Source organism: Leptinotarsa decemlineata, unplaced genomic scaffold, assembly GCF_025532065.1.
Source record: "Leptinotarsa decemlineata unplaced genomic scaffold, Ldec_3_MD MMD2_P_RNA_scaffold_12, whole genome shotgun sequence".
Classification (NCBI taxonomy): Eukaryota; Metazoa; Arthropoda; class Insecta; order Coleoptera; family Chrysomelidae; genus Leptinotarsa; species Leptinotarsa decemlineata.
Window position 1 is genome coordinate 14,052,109 of NW_027412526.1, and position 20,064 is coordinate 14,072,172.

At 35.0% G+C, this 20,064-nt stretch overlaps 1 protein-coding gene across 1 annotated transcript in view; it reads left to right on the forward strand.

Annotated features, from left to right (window-relative positions):
- LOC111507187 (microfibril-associated glycoprotein 4) overlaps positions 1 to 20,064 on the forward strand; it is a 34,465-nt gene that overhangs the window by 6,472 nt on the left and 7,929 nt on the right. Inside the window, exon 4 of the mRNA XM_074174523.1 lies at positions 16,330 to 16,478. Coding sequence (XP_074030624.1) covers positions 16,330 to 16,478 — 149 coding nt within the window. The remainder of the gene's footprint in view (positions 1 to 16,329; positions 16,479 to 20,064) is intronic.

A 20,064-nucleotide genomic window follows, 5' to 3' on the forward strand; every position in this document is an offset into this window, starting at 1 on the left:
CATTTGACAACATCGGTTATAGCTAATAAAGGACAATGAATCTATTACCTGTATGAGACAAACAAAGATAACATATTTCAGAGGCGTGCTGTTCTGTTTCCATATGTTCCGAGTTCCGAAACATTCTGTGACATATGACTTTTTGTGCACCCAACCTATTCCTCTATATAAATAAATAACAAAACAACTGTTGTTTATGTGGCTTGTGGAGGTGGTATTGAACTATAATTTATATTTTGCCTTAATTGTTGATTTATAAAGATAATTTCCCTTTTTTAAAGTAGAATATCTAGGTACGTATAAATTATTTCAACTTGATTTAGGCGCTGTTGCCAATATGTGAATTAGAAACAAATTCCTTGAAACTTAAAACCGAACATTTGAAACATCAATTTGAATACTTTTCGAAGTGAATTCGAAAAACGTATGAATTAAAGTCAACTTTATTTTGTTCAAACTTGCATTTGCTGTAATAACCCAAATTGAGAAACATTCCCCATTCCGTATTATGAATAATCGCAATAAAAAATAATTCTCCAATTGATAAAACTTACTAAATGACATTCACTTCATATAAACATAATTTGCCCCAACGAGAAAATCTAAAAATTGATGAAAATACTCAAATGACAGAAACCGAATCCGTTAAGTACCTTGGCATCATTCTGGACACACATTTACGGTGGAACCTTCATTCTAATTCAATGACGAAAAAAAATTAGAGGACTAATTGGTAGACTCAGGTATTTAGCGAACATTAATTCAGTCTTACTTATCTTATGGTATGCTGTGTTGGGGAGGTATTCTTGACAGTTACCTAGAAAAAGTTACTGTTTTACAAAGATGGGTTTTGAGGATCGTCTAGAATAAAAAAATCTCGTTTTTCTATGATGAACTTTTTTCATTGAGCAGAATACTCGACATAAGACAGTTATACTGCCAAATAATAATTTTCAGTATTCACCGATCATTAATTGAGCTCAAACCTATAGAACATAATCACGCCACTCGTGGTAAAAGCGAAATATGACAAAAATATTGGACAGAGAAGTATATTGCATCTAGGCCCCAAACTACAGTGTGTCTCACTTCTCATGAAAACATCCCCGTATCGTCCGTAATATTCGAAGTGGAACGATGAAACTCTCAGGACAGACGGAAATGCTCAAAATGCACCTACCTCCTGAATGGGGTTGGCCAAAGTGATATACACTGTCCGCCACTCGCGATGGAACATCCCATTTTTACGGTAAAACATATTAGGGGGCAAAAAAGGTTCAAAATTCCTTCAGATTCATGATCAGCACTACCAACACTTCTTTCCTGAAAACATTTCAGTCCTGAAAAATCCGAATTTGTCTTACTTCTTATGGAAACACCCCCGTATCTTCCGTAATATTCGATGTGGAACGACGAAACTCTCAGGACTGATGGAAATGCTCAAAATGCACCTACCACCTGAATGGGGTTGGCCAAAGTGATATACACTGTCCGCCACTCGCGATGGAACAACACCCCATTTTTAGGTAAAACATATTACGGCGCAAAATAGTTCGCTTCCAATACCTGAGCCCCTTCAGGTATTGGAGAGTACTCTCCTCCGGAGAGAACTCTCAGGTATGAAAGATACAGATGCTGTGAGATGCTATCATCCATTTTGAGTTTATCTGAGGAAAATGTCACAGCACATTCCCAGATTATCGAGATAGTGTGAAGCAGTGTATGAAAAATTATTGATGGCGGCATCTATTATGACTGAAGAAGATTATTTGTGAAAATAATTCTTGTTGCTGAACATCCAAATTCTATCCCAACCAGAAGTGAGAGCTCTCGATTGATAAGCACATCAAGAACTTCAACATATAAAAATTTCGGCAAAATTCAAGGCAAGCTATTTCTCATAAGAAATGTGCGGGGTCCTTTATCAAAATATTGAGGAAACATTTTACCATCCAAAAAAAATTAATCTTCATACTCATTGCAACACCGAAACAACTGTTAATTTTTCAAGAAAAAAACCGCACTCGGTGAACAGGTAGATTATTTTACCTACTTGCTGAATTGTTGTCTGAAATCATTTGAAGGGATTGAATTACATCAGTTTCATTGAATCATGCGGTGCCCTGAAATCACCATGGAAAACTGTTGCTCATTGATATTTACTGTCAACCTGACAATATTGTTGAAAGATCTTGTATTAATCCCCAGACCAGTTTTCATTGCATTTGTTGTTTCTAGGATTGTTGTTCTTTAAATCACCGTTGTTCCTGTTGTTTCTGCCATGTTTTTGTTCCCATTGTGTTTATTGTTCCTGTATTCGTGTTGGATATTGTTCCTGAGTTCCAGTTGTTTTCTGTTCGTGAGTTCCTGTTCATATTTTAATATTTCTGAAGTTCCCATTTTAACTGATATCAGCTTAATTTGATCGACATAGTTCAACATGGCACGTCTGTCACTTCAAGCAAAAATTGAAATTATTTTAAATGTTGGTGAAGCGGTGAGGTCTTATCGTGAAGCGGCCGCTGAATTTAATAGAAGACACCCGCTAGAGGTAGCTGTGAACGGAACTGTACATAAAATATATAATCAATCTATTCGTGAGCATCGGCCAAGTAACAAAGGACAGAAAAATTGTAAAACATCATATTGATGATGATACGATATTGGCGACTCATCAAGCTAATCCTAGAATTAGTTTAATAAACTTATCGCTTCAACTCAATATGAGCCGCAGTAAAATATGAAGGTGTTTAAAGAGGCATAAAATGCATGCGCTCAAACCCAAATTTTCACATACATTGCACGAAGGAGATGAAATCCGTCGTACGGAGTATTGTTTATGGATGCAGGGAAATTATCTCAATGACAGGAATTTTTTAAAGTATATCTTATACAGTGATGAGGCTACCTTTACCACGAATGGTGTTGTACCTTCCCAGAACATGAGGTTTTGGGCTGAACAAAATCCAAATCGGGTGGTGAATTGTAGAGACCAGATATCTCAGAAAGTTAATGTGTGGTGTGGTATCCTAAACGAAAATATTTTTGGGCCATTTTTTTTTTTCGATCAAAATTTAAACGGACGACTATTCGTTAATTTTCTCGAAAATGCATTTTCCGATGTGTTGGAAGAACTACCTTTGGATGTGAGACACAGCATGATTTTTCAGTTAGATGGTTCACCAGTTCACAATAGTGGCATAACAAGGGTTTGGTTGAATAGGAATCTACCTATGAAATGGATAGGACCCAATATCCCTCTCGTAGTATGGCCACCACGATCCCCAGATTCAACTCCACTGGATTTTTATTCATGGTTAAACTTGAAAAATAAAGTTTATAAGGATAGGCCAACAAATAAGGAAGATCTCCGTGCAAGAACTATACAAGCGTGTAGAGAAATCATACCTAGAGAACTGAGAAGAGTTGGAGGAAATAATAGAAGGCGCATAGAAAAATGTTCGATTGGAGGGAAATTTCATATGGGGCACGAAAATATAAAATTGTCAACAGTTGAATCATTTGAAATTGATTGTTTTGTTTTTCAATTGAAAATGTGATCTTGAAAGTAGTACTTCGAAAGAATTTTGAACTACATAAAATTTTCGCCACATAATATCCTTCTTTTAAATAATGGGAAAATGAGAATATGAACTAACATTAACCATCCTAAGACCTCACTGATTACATGTTTCCGTCCCTCTTACAAAATTACCATTTTCTCTCTCATTGAGAAGGAATAACTTTCCTGACAACAAAATAAAAAATAAATTATTTATGTGAAAACAAAAGTTGAGTTTCTCTTAAGCAATTTCGTTCATGTTTTGATGTCAAAACCAAAAAAAATCTACTTCATTTATTACGGGAGATACGGGGGTGTTTCCATGAGAAGTGAAACAAATTCGGATTTTTCAGGGCTGAATTTTTTTCAGGAAAAAAGTGTAATCGTAGTAAGTTGCTAGTCCTTATCACGAATCTGAAGGAATTTCAAGCCTATTTTGCCCCCTAATATGTTTTACCGTAAAAATGTGGTGTTCCATCGCGAATGGTGGACAGTGTATATCACTTTGGCCAACCCGATTCAGTTGGTAGGTGCATTTTGAGCATTTCCATCAGTCCTGAGAGTTTCATCGTTCCACATCGAATATTACGGAAGATACGGGTGTTTCCATAAGAAATGAGATAAATTCGGATTTTTCAGGACTGAAATGTTTTCAGGAAAGAAGTGTTGGTAGTGCTGATCATGAATCTGAAGGAATTTTGAACCTATTTTGCCCAGTGTATATAATTTTGGCCAACCCCATTCAGGTGGTAGTTGCATTTTGAGCATTTTCATCAGTTCAGAGAGTTTCATCGTTCTAACTCGAATATTACGGAAGATACGGGGGTGTTACATGAGAAGTTAGACACACTGTATATAACAAGTTACCCCCACAATTGAAATTGATAAGTAATGAAAATTTATTCAAACATAATTCGAAAAAGTGGATTTTCATTACAAATAGGATATTCTTTAGTGACCCAATGAACAATAAAATGTAATGATTAATAAAAATTCTGAAAAATTCTGAAATTCTGACACAAGTACCGATAATGAAAATAATACACCTATTATGGGTAACTTCCCGAATGTGAAGAACTCTCACGTACAAGCAATCACTTGCTTCTGTGAGTACCTATGTTTATTTCATGGTATTTATATAATGTTAGTAGGAGATTTGTTCACTCCACGACGTGTGGCTGAGTAATGCGTATTCATCGGTCTGCCCTCACCTCTCTCCATGCAGTGAAGGCTGTGACGTAACGCATCGCTCTATCCCCAGCAGCAACCGTTCAACGGTAGGAGAGCTAGATGTGCACTCCACGGCGTTTGGCTGAGTGATGCATATTCATCGATGTGCCCTTACCTCCTTCGATGTGGCGTTGGCTATGACGTAACGCATGGCTCTACCCTCACTCTCGACGGTGACGCGTAGGCGGTGTGGACTGTGATATTTAAGAAGCGGGCGAGTGTTGGTTATATGTCAGTTTTCATCGAGTGAGTTAGTGAGAACATATCATAGAAAAAGTATTCTTGTGAATGTGGTTAATCTTCTAGTCGTAGTGACAAACTTCGTCGTCGTCAGCTCCAGAGTTATCAAGGAGGTCCATCAGTGGAACGAGTGAGATTAGATGACGCTGCAATACCTATGTACACATGTATTTGTTGTAATGTGATGATTCCATTGACTCAAGTGAATTCTCATAATAGAAGTCTGCAACATAAGAATAATGCATGTGTACAATTGAGTGATAGTGTTCAAATTATACAGAATGCCTTCAAGCATCGGATTGCTACATACAGGGTGCAGAGTTCCATTGTTTTCACCGATTACATGTTATTCTTTAATGAAATCAGGCAGAAAGTTATAGAATTATTGGAATCAGCCATCAGGGTTTACAAAATCATCAAAGTGAATATGGAAGTATTTGGGAGTTATATTCTGCAAACACAAGACCTGAAGGAAACCAAATCATTTAACTCTCAGAATAGAACATTTGACCAATCTACTGATTTGAATTCCTCATTTGATGGATTTCGAAATGGGATTATTGCTCAAACTACAGAATTCTAGGAACGTGATTCGGGTAAGCATTTCTACCAAGATTTAATTGGATGGATCAGTAATTTTGATTTGTATTTAAGGTTGGACTTGTGAAAAAATCATGTTTCTGGAGGTGAACATCAATAAAAACAGCCCGCTCAGTGGAGCTGCCTGAATGTATCGAGCGTAGGAAGGCCGTGGTTGATGTCCGTAATGAAGATCAGCAATGTTTTGCATGGGCTATCACTTCAGTACTACATCCTGCAATCGATAGAACGTCAGAAGTTTCATCATATCCACATTTCAATACAGTCATAGATGTAACAGGTATGAATTTTCCGGTAAATTTGAAGAATATTGTGAAATTTGAAGACAAGAATGATATTTCAGTTAATGTGTACGGTTCAGAAAGTAAATTCGAGAAGGGTAAAATAATGTATGAAACATGTAGGAGACATTTCAATTTGTTACTTATCAGAGATGATTTTGGTAATAGTCATAATTGTTGGATCAAAGATCTTTCAAGATTAGTTTCAAGCCAATTATCGGCTCATGAACATAAGAAATATTTTTGTGATGGATGCTTGTTTATTATATTTTTCTTTATATACTTTATTTTTTCTTTTCTTCAACACCTTCTCAATCAGATATACCTCTGGATTTTTGGTTCGTAATAACTCTTCTTCGTAAAAACATCCTCTAATAGGTTGTTCATTCATATCTTCGAAATTATAGGTCGTGGGGGTGGTTTTATTAATTTCAACAATCTTGAAGAGTTCCGTGTTGAAGTTCGCAGTGTAAGACTTTTCAAAAATATTTTTGTACTTGCTTATACGTACAATATCATTCAATTGGAATTTGGGTTTACTTTGTTTTCTTCCAACTCCTTTGATTCCTTTGAATTTAAATTTTGTTGTTGAATCAACATTGATGGGTGCCATACCTATTGTACGATGAACTTCATTGTTATATCTACTAGTTATAGTTGGAAGAATATCAAGCCATTTGTGGTGACCTCTTATCGAAAATTCTTTGTAGAGCCATGCCTTCATTGTACGAATCACTCTTTCTGCTATACCCGCCTTCTTTGTGCTAAATGTTGAATAATGATTATTATATTTTCGCATGAGAGATGAGAAGCTTCTATTAAAAAATTATTTCCCTTGATCGCTTTGTATATGTTTGGGGAAAAATTTGGCTCCCATTAGTACATGTTTCATTGCATTAGTTATTGTACTACCTGTTTCATATTTAACTGCTACAGTCCACAAATATTTTGGGTAACAATCAATCACTACAAGTATATATCGGTATCCTTTATTACTTTTTGCATAAGGTTGTAGTTCAGCTAGATCTATTTGCCATAGATCTGCAAAACCTTTGATGGTGGTTATTCTCCTACGAAAATTACGTCTTGCAGGTCTATGTAATTCATTAACAACTTCTCGTTTGACATCACTTATTTCATTAGTCATTCTATTTCAAAATGATTAAAGGGAAAAGTTGATAATGTTACTGCATTGAATGATGATATGAAAGTGATCATTACTTGTGGATATATCAATATATTATACCTTCTTCACGTAATTCTTCAATTATTGAAATTATTTCATTGTCATGTCCAGTATGCCCAGCTGACTTTGAAGCTACCAATAGTCGTAGACGAGCAACTAACTCTTTCGGTGAATTCCAATACACATAATTCACAGGTTTAGAATTATGTTTTCTCCATTTACTTTCGTTTGAGTGCTCCACCAATTTTACTTCTTCTTCTTATTGGATATTGTCGTGAGTCTAATAGAGGTTTGATAACTTCACGAAATTTTACAGAATTTGTGTTTTTAAAAGCATTCTTCAGATGATATTTTTCATATGAAGCATTCGTTATTTTCAATATTTTGGAATATACTTGACGAGTTTCTTCATTATCATCATCTTGCGGATTCTTCAGAAAGATCATATCATACAAGTCTGGAGTACCTGCGCTTTCATATTTTTTCACTATATTAGCATTCCAAAATGAAATGTTTCCATCTTTGAAATGTACCACTAGACTTCCCATTTTCAGCTTTTGTGTAATAGGATCCATACGTACACCAAATGTTCCATCATATGCTGGATTTCTAGATTTTACATTATTCAAATGTTTCGCCAAAACATCTTCACGACTTTCATTCACATTAGGTGAGGAGTCATGTTCCGAGGAATCGATGTGGGACGATGATGGTGTTTCGAATAGAGTTGTTCTCATATCGTCTTGAAGTCTGCTCGTGTCACTATTCACAGATGATACACTACCAAAAAAATTTTTTTTTTCTACTGCAGTACTCATGGGATAATTTGAAGTAGATTGAACATTTCCATGGTTTGACGATAACATTGATTATTTCGAAGTAGCGTTTGATGATAAAACATTCAATGGTTTCGTTATGGGCTCATACAATTTCCCAAGTGTTGTACGATTTTCAATATTATCATTCTTGATAGAGTTGAATTTTTGCCTGACAGCTTCTGTTGTCCCATCAAGTTGACGTTTCAAATTCATTTCACTGTTTTTATCTTCAGAATCATTTTTCGTATTCATAATGCTCTTTTTAAATTATAGCTCAATTCGCTGATGAATTGACCTCTACAATATTCAGTGATCGAATAACTTTAAATAATAAGATCATGGATATATAAAATTATCGAATCCTTTGCGATATCTACCTTCATCTATTCTTCTGTCCTTATCAATGACTGGAAATCCATATTGGTCCTCCCAGCATTTAACACACATCAATGGGAATTGTTTGAATGTTACATCGGGAGATAAATGATCTGAATAAATATGATGTAAATTCGTCTCATCTTGTTTGAACATTATGATAAAATTGGTATCGTCACGCACTAATTGTTTGGGTACCCGTGAATATGTCTGTGCGAGATAAAAACAATCAACATCCTTATGACGTCCCATACAGAAATATGATCTAATAATATCCTGCTTTTCACATATCACATCATCGAAAATGAAAACAGAATTAGGCTTAGCTTCGTTGGGTTCCACTATTTCTGCATTATTGCTGAATGTATAAAAACCTAATCCTTTTATAGGTTCCAAAATATTTCGCAAGTACTGATTTTAGGTTGATTGAGTGATTTCGAATATAGACTCACATTTCTAAATCTCAATTCTTGTGGATGTGTTAATAGCGATATCATTGCATTCGTCTTTCCACAATTTGAAGGTCCTATAATGAGTCCTCGAACTGATGATGGAAGTAGTGGACCATGTCTGAATACCCTTTGTCCATTCAATTTACACCCGAATTTCTCATCTAGATTATCTACTGCAAACTTTTTTTCCTGTTTTACAATGCGCATCGTGCCGTGGTTGGAGACTATATGAATGTTATTAGCTTATTCATTTCAATGTGTACCATCAAACGATACGGACGTATTGAAAGTGGTCGTAAAATTAAAAGAGGTTGTGGTTTTGTTAATGATTTAATAAACAAACTTCCTTTCGAGTAACATCTACCCGGAGGTTATCAATATTGTGAACCAGGTACACAACTGAAACAACGTTCAGCTCGCAATGATCCTGAAAGCAATAAATTAGATATCGAATGCAAAAAACGCGATATTCAATATTCTAAGATTTCATCCGATCTTGCAGCAAGACATTTAGCCGAAAAAGAACTAGAATACAACGCTTGGGATAGGTTTAAATCAAAGGACGCGAGTATTGGGGAAAGAGCAGCTGCATTACTTGTCACCAACATTATGAAAACAAAAAGACATATGGGCATGGGTTGTATCAGCAATAAGAAAAAAAATAAGACAAAACAAACAAAGAAAAATGAAAATAGAAAAGTTGCATTTGGTGCTGGGATAATCCATGAAGTGCGAAATGTATTGAAGAAAGCTGATTGGGATCAATTTGTGACGAATAATAGCAAAAAAGCTATCACTGTGGCATTGCAGGCGGCACGTAAATACCTCAAAGCTGCCGGTGAAAAGAAGAAAATCCGCACACCACGCATAATTCCTGTTCCCAAGATCGGTGGACCTTTGCCATTGATACCAATTTTTGCTGGACTATCCGCACTAGGGAGTTTAGCGGGAGCCGCTGCTGGTATTACCAAGGCCGTGAATTCAGCAAAAGCTAACAGAGCGGCTTTAATGGAAGCCAATCGCCACAATAAAACCAAGGAGGCTGTAGCATTGGGCAAACGCGGAAGTGGAATATACCTCAAACCGTACCGTAAAGGTTTAGGACTATATTTAAAACCATACAAAGCCGCAAACAAAACAAAAAACTAATTGAACCTCTGCCTCAGAGGCCTCTTACTGATCTCGATCTCAGTTATTATGCACAAAAAATGAAAATTCCACATTTTCGTGGTGTTTTTATGCGTGACAGATTACCCTCTTCAGGTCCAAGACAAAACGAGACAGCTATTGTTGATTTAGATGGAATAAGTGGACCAGGAACACATTGGGTGGCATATAAAAAATGCGGGAAAGAAGTCGCATATTTCGATAGTTTTGGAGATCTACCCCCACCATTGGAATTGACTCGATTCTTTCGAAAATGTTCGAATATAAAAATCAAATATAACTATGATCGTCAACAGAAATTTAATACAGTTTTCTGTGGTCACTTGTGCTTACAGTTTCTCTCTGAATAATTTCCCAAATAAAAAATGGATACAACACCAAAATTGGATCGAGGGAATGAGGTTTTCGCTTAGAATGTTTTAAAATATGGTACCTTGAGAAAAATGGATAAAGTGATGCTTGCAAATATGCCCAAGGAAGTGATACTTGCATGTGTTGCACATGAGACTGCATATGTTTGGGAAAAGTTACCTAAACATCTACAAGATGACGTCGATATAATGAAACATAGATAATGTTATGAACACCATCCCGATGAAAATTTAGATTCAAATGTTAATGCTATACCTCGAAAATCTATGTGATGTTTTTGTAATATAGAGGATGTGAATATCGGTATCAATAAAAATGATATTTATTACAATGCAACACCTTCGAAAAAGTGTAAATTGTCTCAAATGTGCTGTTGCTGTGCACAACAATAAATTGAAATGTGTTTCAAAATATTCATCAGTCATGTCACGAAAGTTCGAGCTACAAGCTGTCGGGACAAGTGTTTTGAGTGCGGATTTTTTTCCATCAGTTGAATTGGATAGGAACAACCGTTATGGATTAGGACTTTCAGGATTCTATGGATGCAATACAATCAATAATATAACTGAAGCTAATAATTTAATGAGTTTCAGAATCAGTAATGACAAGTCATCGATATTTCAAAAGTTTACAATTGAAATTCCATGTGGTGCTTACGAAATAGAAGAGATCAATGCCGTCATACAGAAACATATCATGTTCAGATTGTTTCATGATAAAAAACCAATTGATATCGTTGCAGATGATATTTTCTATCCACACGACAATAATAAAACATTCAAATGTGAAATGCGATCCAAATATGAAATTGACCTGACACATCCAAATTCTATAGCAGAAATGATGGGGTTCGCTCATGACATATTTCCACCAAATCAGATATATGAATCCTCATTACCAATAAACATTACAACTTTGAGACTTATCCGCTTAGATTGCAATATAATATCTGGATCATATATGAATGGTAAAGAATCCCACATTCTTTTCTCATTCGATATTGATGTCGAACCTGGATACAATCCTACTGAAGAACCACACAGTATAATGTATATGCCTGTCAGTCCAGAAGGTCGTCAATTGATTCACAACATTACAGTGCGTATTTTGGATGAAAAAAATAACTTTATCGATTTTGGAAGTGAAGAAGAGATTTTCATTATTTTGGAATTGAATAAAATCGAATAACTATTGTTATGGGTTTCATTCACAATAGACAAAATCGTATTGAACAATCCCAAACCAAAACGAGCTGTACTATCAAAAAGAAAAGTGTGCATAAAAAGAAAAGTGTGCATAAAAAAAAGTCATTCCACAAGTGTATGCTAAACAGTTAGCACATAACGCTCTGTCTGTGAGTGATCCTGAATTTTTGAAATCGATTGGATTGAGAGTGAGAAAAAAAGAATGGTGCTCGAAACAAACAGTGAAAAGTTGAATATATTCGATGAACCAGTGCTCGATCATTCTCTCATAAGTTTACATGAGCACACATATAAGCCCTACGGATCACCACTATTCAGGAATTCGGATGAAATTAGAATTGCAATCAATAATCAAGATGCTATACTAGATATTGCCGAAAGCTTCATTTACATAGAAGGTAAATTCACCCCCAAAGATGTAGCGAAAACATGCTATCTCTCGAAGAATGCATTTGCATTTCTCTTTGATGAAATTCGTTACGAAATGGGTGGTGAACAAGTGGCTGTTGTTAGAAAACCTGGGATAACATCTACAATGAAAACCATGATATCATTCGGACAATCACATGCTAACACATTATTGACATCTGGCTGGGGACTTTCACAATTGAAACAAGATATCTTGGATACAAACAGTCATGTTTTTAGTGGAAAACTACCACTGAAATATTTGATGGATTTTGCTGAAGATTACAACAAAAGTATCTTGAATGCTAAACATTGATTTTGATTATCGCTCGATCATTCAAAAACTCATATATAGGCGAGGTTGATGGTGATTTAGAAATAAATAAAATCGAATAGAAAATAAGACATATTGTACCAGATGATAAACACAAGCTCAAACTTTTTAGTAGAATAAACAAAAGCGGTCTGAATGCCAAAATCAAGTTGGCTCATCGTATGTGGGACCTCTATGAACTTCCATCATTATGTGGGACTTCTTCAGACATATGGGCCATCAAAACAACTAACGTTCTGGAAACTCCTCGTTTTGTCATCATCGCATTCCAAAGTACTACCACATCTGAAGATAGAACACAGGATATTACAAAATTCACAACTGCTGATATCAATAGTATTCGAGTATACTTGAATTCTGAGGTTTATCCATATGAGCGTTGGAATTTGAATTTCGATAAAAAAAACTTGATGCTCCTGCTTATTATGCTTTTAGAGTTTTTAGCGGAGTTATTATGATAAAGATATGAGTGAACCTCTGACATTGGACATTGGACAATTTAGAGAGAATCCACTATTCGTCATCGATTGTTCCCATCAATCGAATGCAACAAAATCATCAACTATGATTATAAAGATTGAGTTTGAGACAGGGAAGACCAAGTTTCCAGACAACACTGAAGTATATGCATTAATTTTGCATGATACAGTTTTAACATACAATGCATTGGATGGTTCAGTTCACAGCAGATATTGACACTCTTTAAATTATTAATACTATTTCATTTTTCCACTCTATCATGTACTGTTTCACGATTTATTTTTCTTTCATTTGTAACTGACTTTTATCATGTATTGTAATTTTTCCAAATTCATATATATCATATTCATTGTTTTGTAATCATTTTCTATTATAAATAATGGGATTTTAATAAATGAAACATGAAAATAATACAAAGTTTTTCATTTGACATTATTTATGATTTACAGGAACATACAGACTTATAAAGTAAGTGTATTCAACTAAGTTAGTAATGTTTATATTTCCATATAATTATCATCTAAATTATCTAATATATGAATATTATCAAAACAAAAAGAAATTCACTATACATAATCACCATTATTATTCAATCATACTGAATTTGACTAGAGATCGCGTTTTCATACCTGCAAAACTTTGCGGGCTCTGACCTAAATACACAATCGTATATTTACCACCCGATGAGTTGATACAAGTTATATCGTCATCACTGAATTGCAACGAAATACGTTTTGGTAGCCATATTTTAAATAATTTATCATTGCTCACATCTTCCAAAGTTAATAAAATTGATTTTCCAAACCTTGTAGAAAAACTTGACATATTCTTAATTATATATATTTCATCAATTGGTAATGATGATAAAGCCTTTTGCTCTAGTTTTTCAACCTCCTGTACAATCAAATTATTGATTATATTTAAGTCTACTTTTGAAACGGACATGATGAAAATATGTATGAAAATATAACCAATTTCCAACAGAAAAATACACTCACCGTCTTCCTTCTATTACGAACTGAATAACTCTCTACCAATTGCTTACTGCTGCAGATATATTCGTCTACTGATTTCATAGTGTGCTAGTCATTTCTTTTATGTTCAATAGCGCGAGTCACCCCCACCATGAAAGCATGAAAGGTTCACATTGCTAGTTGCTACCCACTAGAGATGCCTGACGTCACAGTCAAACCCACCTCCCAACTGGATGCGATAACAGATGCCGATACGAACGCCTATTCGTATCGGCATCTGTGCTCTCGGAGAGGGCAGACCTTAGCACAGTCCTCGGCCACCTGCGTGTCACCATCGATAGCGAGGCTAGAGCGATGCGTTACGTCACAGCCTTCTCCACTTCGAGAGAGGTGAGGGCATACCGATGAATACGCATTACTCAGCCACACCTCGTGTAGTGAACATCTTGCTCTCTTACCGTTGAACGGTTGCTGCTGCTGTGAAGTCACACCACTACTAACTTGGTGGCCTCACACCGATGGAGCATTCATTACTTGAAGGATCTTCGAAGTATGCAGACGTATGTTTGTACATAGACAAGCTCATGATGAAATCCTGTAAAGTGCATTCTCTCTCTCACACACACACACACAAAATTTCTTATGAAAAAAAATCCTGAACGATCCATGAACCAGACACTTCAAGCTCACATCGCCTTGACTTCACTAAACAACAACGAAAAAAAAAGCAGTTAATACGTCATAGTGGTGGGGGGAGGCTTAGAACCGGCTCAAATCTCCTACTAATGTTCAATTGTTTTTTGTTATTTTCTTATTGTTAAATAAACATTATTATTATTATTATCATTATTAATATGTGGATAGGCTATTATGAGAGATGTTGATAGTTTGTTTTCAATTCACTGTTAGACTTCCGACATTAAGTATTCCAATGGACCTTTGTATTATTTTCTGTTGATCAACGGAATAATACAATTTTACTTAGTACATCCACAATTCAAGAAGATTTTTGGAGCTCTTGTTGATACTTTGGCCTGAGTTTGTTTTTGACTACTTTCGAAATTAATAAAAACACTTTTTCTGAAAGTTTCAGTATATTCTCTTCTTCTTGTTTTTTTTTAAATTTTTTAGAAATCAAAGAATACCTGCAACGTCTCAGATCTTATTGTGATCATTTGTTTTTGTATTCACCATACATAACTGAATTCAAGTCACTCTTCTTTCTTCGGTACTGTCACTAATGAGGGCGGTCTGTCATTTCAAAAATTATTTTTCTTGGGCTGAGTATCTTTCGATTGAGACCGTCAATACTGACAAAAACAAGTTGAATTTACTTACGTATTTTGACGTGCGGATTACGAATCCAAAATAATAAAAGCAGTGATCTTCCTTATTTCCAGAGTTACAGCCCTACAAATCTCTGAAATTTTCAGCCATCTTATTCCACAATACAAACTATAAAAAAATCAATAACCCATTCATCACGTGATGATATTCACCAGTTTTTCTCCGAAAAACTTAATTAAATTACGGAATTGCTTTTTGGTTATGAATCTCTCTGTTTTACCTTTTCCAGCATGAAAATCTGTTTTTCCGTTAACTAGCATCGCCCCCTACGAACGACAACCTTAGAAAGTCCAAACATGTGGAGCTGAGGATTAACAAGGTCTCACATTTCAACGTGCGATTCCTAGTCATAGTTAGTACTTACTATCAACAATTTTAATCCAATTCGAGTAGTTTTGCCTTCACTGAGACCTTCAATCGTAATTTCGTTGAGATATTTATAAATCGCTCAAGAACATCTGAAAATTATTAATGGATTGTACTTACGTTAAAGTATAACAATATGTTTTAGATGTTTACTCAAAAACTAATTACTTTTAATAAGTACTCACTTCTTCAAGTTCGAAATTTCAACATTCTCATGAGAAGTTGAAGATTGTCGTTTATATGATTGAGGAATCAGAGTTGGTTGAGAAGTTGCGGAAGATTATTGTAGTGAAGACTGTGAAGCTGATGGTTTTATGGTCAGCTCGGTTAATAATGACATAGTTTGTTAACTGCCTGTAGATGGACTTGCAAATGTTTGTTTAGTAATGGCTTTCGATAGATTACAAATTCAGGAAAATATAATTTTTTCAACAATCTTTTGAATGAAATTATCTATGATAACTACAATCCATATATTCACTTGGTGAAAATATGTCATTACATTTCAGGTATATATTTTTTGTAGTTTGGAAATGTTTTGGTTTCTGTTCTACTACCAGCTCAGGTAATAACGACATAGTTGTATATAGATTGTCTGTAGGTGAATTTGCTATATTTTCTTTCGAGAAATTGCAATTTAGAAAGTAAAATATGTTTTCAGTAGTCTTATGAATGATTCATAACATTACCTATAATAATCCATATATCTACTAGGTTCAATAATGCCGTTATATTTGGAAAAATGGGATGACAAAAAACTGCTCAATTTGTATAGAATGCTTTCTGAAATTGTTTAACGTTCCAGTTCATCTGAAGAAGCAACTGTGTAGTGGAACTCCTCTTGAATAAAGTTCATAGTGTGATAATTTTTCGATTATTACCACTAATAACCTTTCATTGAATTCAAGATACAAATCAAGAATTTGTTTCAGATCCTGTGAGTCTTCAAGTTTGGCATGTCAGAATCGTCCACTATGTGAAATTTTGGTAGGAGTCGACAAACCTAAAATTTGCCAACTTTCCTGCGAATATGAACAACCACAGAAAATCCCGAAGAACTGTCAAGACGTTATGAAGAATGGTAACAATCATCTTCATTTGGAAATCTGTTTAAATCCGTTAATCAGCTATCGCCCCCATACGAACGACAACTTGTGCGAGCTAAGGACTAACGAGGTCTTACCTTTCAACGTGTGATTCCTAACACGATTGCAGAATCATCCCAGCTTCAACCAGATAAATTCTCTAGAGAATTCATCATCCCAGCTTCAACCAGATAAATTCTCTAGAGAAAAATATCTGGTCGAGGCAGGAATCGAACCCACGGTCTTCCGATCGTGAGTCGGGCACACTGCCACCGCGGCCAATTCCACAATGTTTTCAAACTTCACAAATTTCAACTATTCTTGAATTTGATTGAAAATTGAGTGATTCATGGAGATTCACAGTCACTGCAAAACTATTCTAAACCCCACGAAACTGGAGCTCGTTAGAATCGCCATATATTTCATTCTTTCAGAAAACACTTCTAGGAAGTTCATTTTTCAAAAATACACACAGGTATCCAAATAGAATCTGAAATGTATTACGTTGAATCTCAGATCAATGGACAGCTATAATTTGTCTCTTCTTTCTCACAGCGCGGTTGTAAAATGTCCCACTCATTCAACTTTTGTTTCTATATAATATCAATGTTGAATAGAATTTCTGTTAGAAGTCATCATTTCAAGTACTTTTTGATAAGTTGCATCACTTGTCGTCGACAGGGTGTTACCAATTTTTTTCGAATAGGAAAAAGTTCTTGTGGGTTCTTGTGATATCTCATTTGATAGGTATTTCAATTATCTATCCAACACTCTTTCATTTTTGTAAATCACAACAGCCATTTTTGAGGATAATGAGGTCTGTTTAAAAAATTGTTTATTACATCATAATATGTTTCTCAAGTGATTTCGTTGCAGGAGCAAATAAACGATAAATATCATTATTTTCATAAAAATCGCTTCCTGAGGATGATAAGGTCTGTTTACTAAATTATGTATTACATTATGAGTTTCTGAAGTGAACCTTTATTCTACCCACGAGAATGAGCAAATAAACGATGAATATCATCATTTGATCATTTTTAAAAAAATCACAATAATCACCGTTCACTTTCTGGGGATGATGAGGTCTGTTTTCAAAATGATTTATTATATTATATGTTTCTGAAATGATTTCGTTGTAGGCACTTTTTTTCTATCCACGCGTTAAGAAATAAACCGTGGATGTCACAACTCAGCTGTCACGTATTCTCTCAAAAATATCTGCAGGCGTCATATCAGGCAATTCAATAGGTATATCTGGAGGACAACTTCTGCCTGTCTAGCACTTTGGATAATTGTCAGACCGATAAATGAATTTTCAACTGATATAACGTTTCAACAAGATCAGTTATATCTTCATTATGACAGTCGGGTTTGAAAGTTATTGGATAACAAATATCCAAACCGGATGAAGTGACCCTGAAAAAATTGAACCAGAATCATTTCATGATGTGAGATATTGTGAGAAAAATGAATTTGGAAACAAACTTCATTATCAGCTATAATATCCCAAGGACATTGATAACTAACGAAATAATTTTATCACAGTTTTCGAAAGCACGTTATTTGGTAACATCCCGACGCCGAAGGCGGTGGGATGTTACCTAAAATAACGTGCTTGAGGAAGTTGTGATAAAATTATGAGTTATTTATCAATGTTCGAGGGATATTCGGTGAGAAAATTTTTTGCAATTCGAACAAAATCATTTATTGAACACACAGTTATTAAAAGAACAATTCGTATAATGATATTCCGTTGATCTTGCTGTATTTGCCTCGGTTACTGCATAGGTGTTTCCACGCATACTATTGGTTATTTGGTTATGATGTTCCTGATCAATATTCAAATAAGGCTTCATGGAATTTCCATTATTGTGCCCAGTAATTTTCAACAATTGCTGTTCTTGAACTCCACTCTTAGCTAGTTGACTGACTGCAGTTGCTCTATTAGTGATTGGTTATTTTCCTCTGTTTCGTATCCAAGCTAATTGCTTCAGCAGAAGATTTCGTCCATCCGTCCATAATTTAATGAATAATCTGACAGGACAAGCATTGTTATCACTATTTTGAACTAACCATTTGCTAGAGGCGCAGTTCTTTGAACCCCCTTGGCAGGTTTTACTGAAAATTGGATTATATTCTATCCTATTAGTTGGAGATCCATTGTTGTCCTTTTCGATATGAAAATAATCAACTAAGCAAGCAGCACCTTCACCACCTCTCCAAGCCAATTCCACCGCTGCTATGTGATAAAATTTGCGTAGGAGTCCTATAGGGGTATTTTCATCCCAAAAGTTTATAATTTTACTCATTTCATTTGAAGTTAATGGTACTGAGCTTGTTTTGCGTTTAGTGGGATCTGTTTGTAAATTTCTTCGTGCTGCGTCGCGTGCATTCCGCGCTTGTTTGAATGCAACACTTTTAAAGGGGTCTAGCATGATATTATACTCCTTGTAATACTTTTCTTGTAATAATTTGCTTGTTATATTCCATACGGTTTTAACAGTAGCCTCCTTAAACTCTGTGCTATCCTTTTTTCTCATATTAATCGCCCAATCCTTGAGTATTAATGCAAGCTCTTCGAGTACGATTTCCATCCAATTCATATTTTCTGGCGTCACAAAACTCCATAAATATTTTCCAAGTGTATTTTTTACTATTGACAGTATTTTTGGTGTATTTTCTTCAATGATTTTGTCAATTGCCTCATCATTTTGAACACCAAAGCGAGGAAGTGACATTTTCGAAATAAATTGAATTACTGAAATGTCAAACAACTTTATTGTGTTGATTGCTTAGCAATGTCATGACATAAGTGATAACTACCCATGAAAACTATCCATGAGTAGTTATCAGTGTAATGATGGTTTCATTGGTTATTTCAACACACATGACTAGAAATAGACAAATTTGATAGGATAATTTTTTTGGCAAAAAATTTTCAGCTATAATATCCCAAGGACATTGATAACTAACGAAATGATTTTATCACAGTTTTCGAAAGCACGTTATTTGGTAACATCCCGACGCCGAAGGCGGAGGGATGTTACCTAAAATAACGTGCTTGAGGAAGTTGTGATAAAATTATGAGTTATTTATCAATGTTCGAGGGATATTCGGTGAGAAAATGTTTTGCAATTCGAAAAAAATTATTTATTGAACACACAGTTATTAAAAGAACAATTCGTATAATGATATTCCGTTGATCTTGCTGTATTTGCCTCGGTTACTGCATAGCACCAAAGCGAGGAAGTGACATTTTCGAAATAAATTGAATTACTGAAATGTCAAACAACTTTATTGTGTTGGTTGCTTAGCAATGTCATGACATAAGTGATAACAACCCGTGAAAACTATCCATGGGTAGTTATCAGTGTAATGATGGTTTCATTGGTTATTTCGACACACATGACTAGAAATAGACAAATTCAACTTAGCATCTTCAAAATATTCTATTCTGTTTCTAGTTCCAAACAGATCAGCTTTTATTTCAGATGATTCATGTGATCTCATTTAAAGTCTAGATTGATAAGTAGCGAAGATCCTAAAACGTTACTCCTAAGTAAGTTTCGAAAGTTGGTA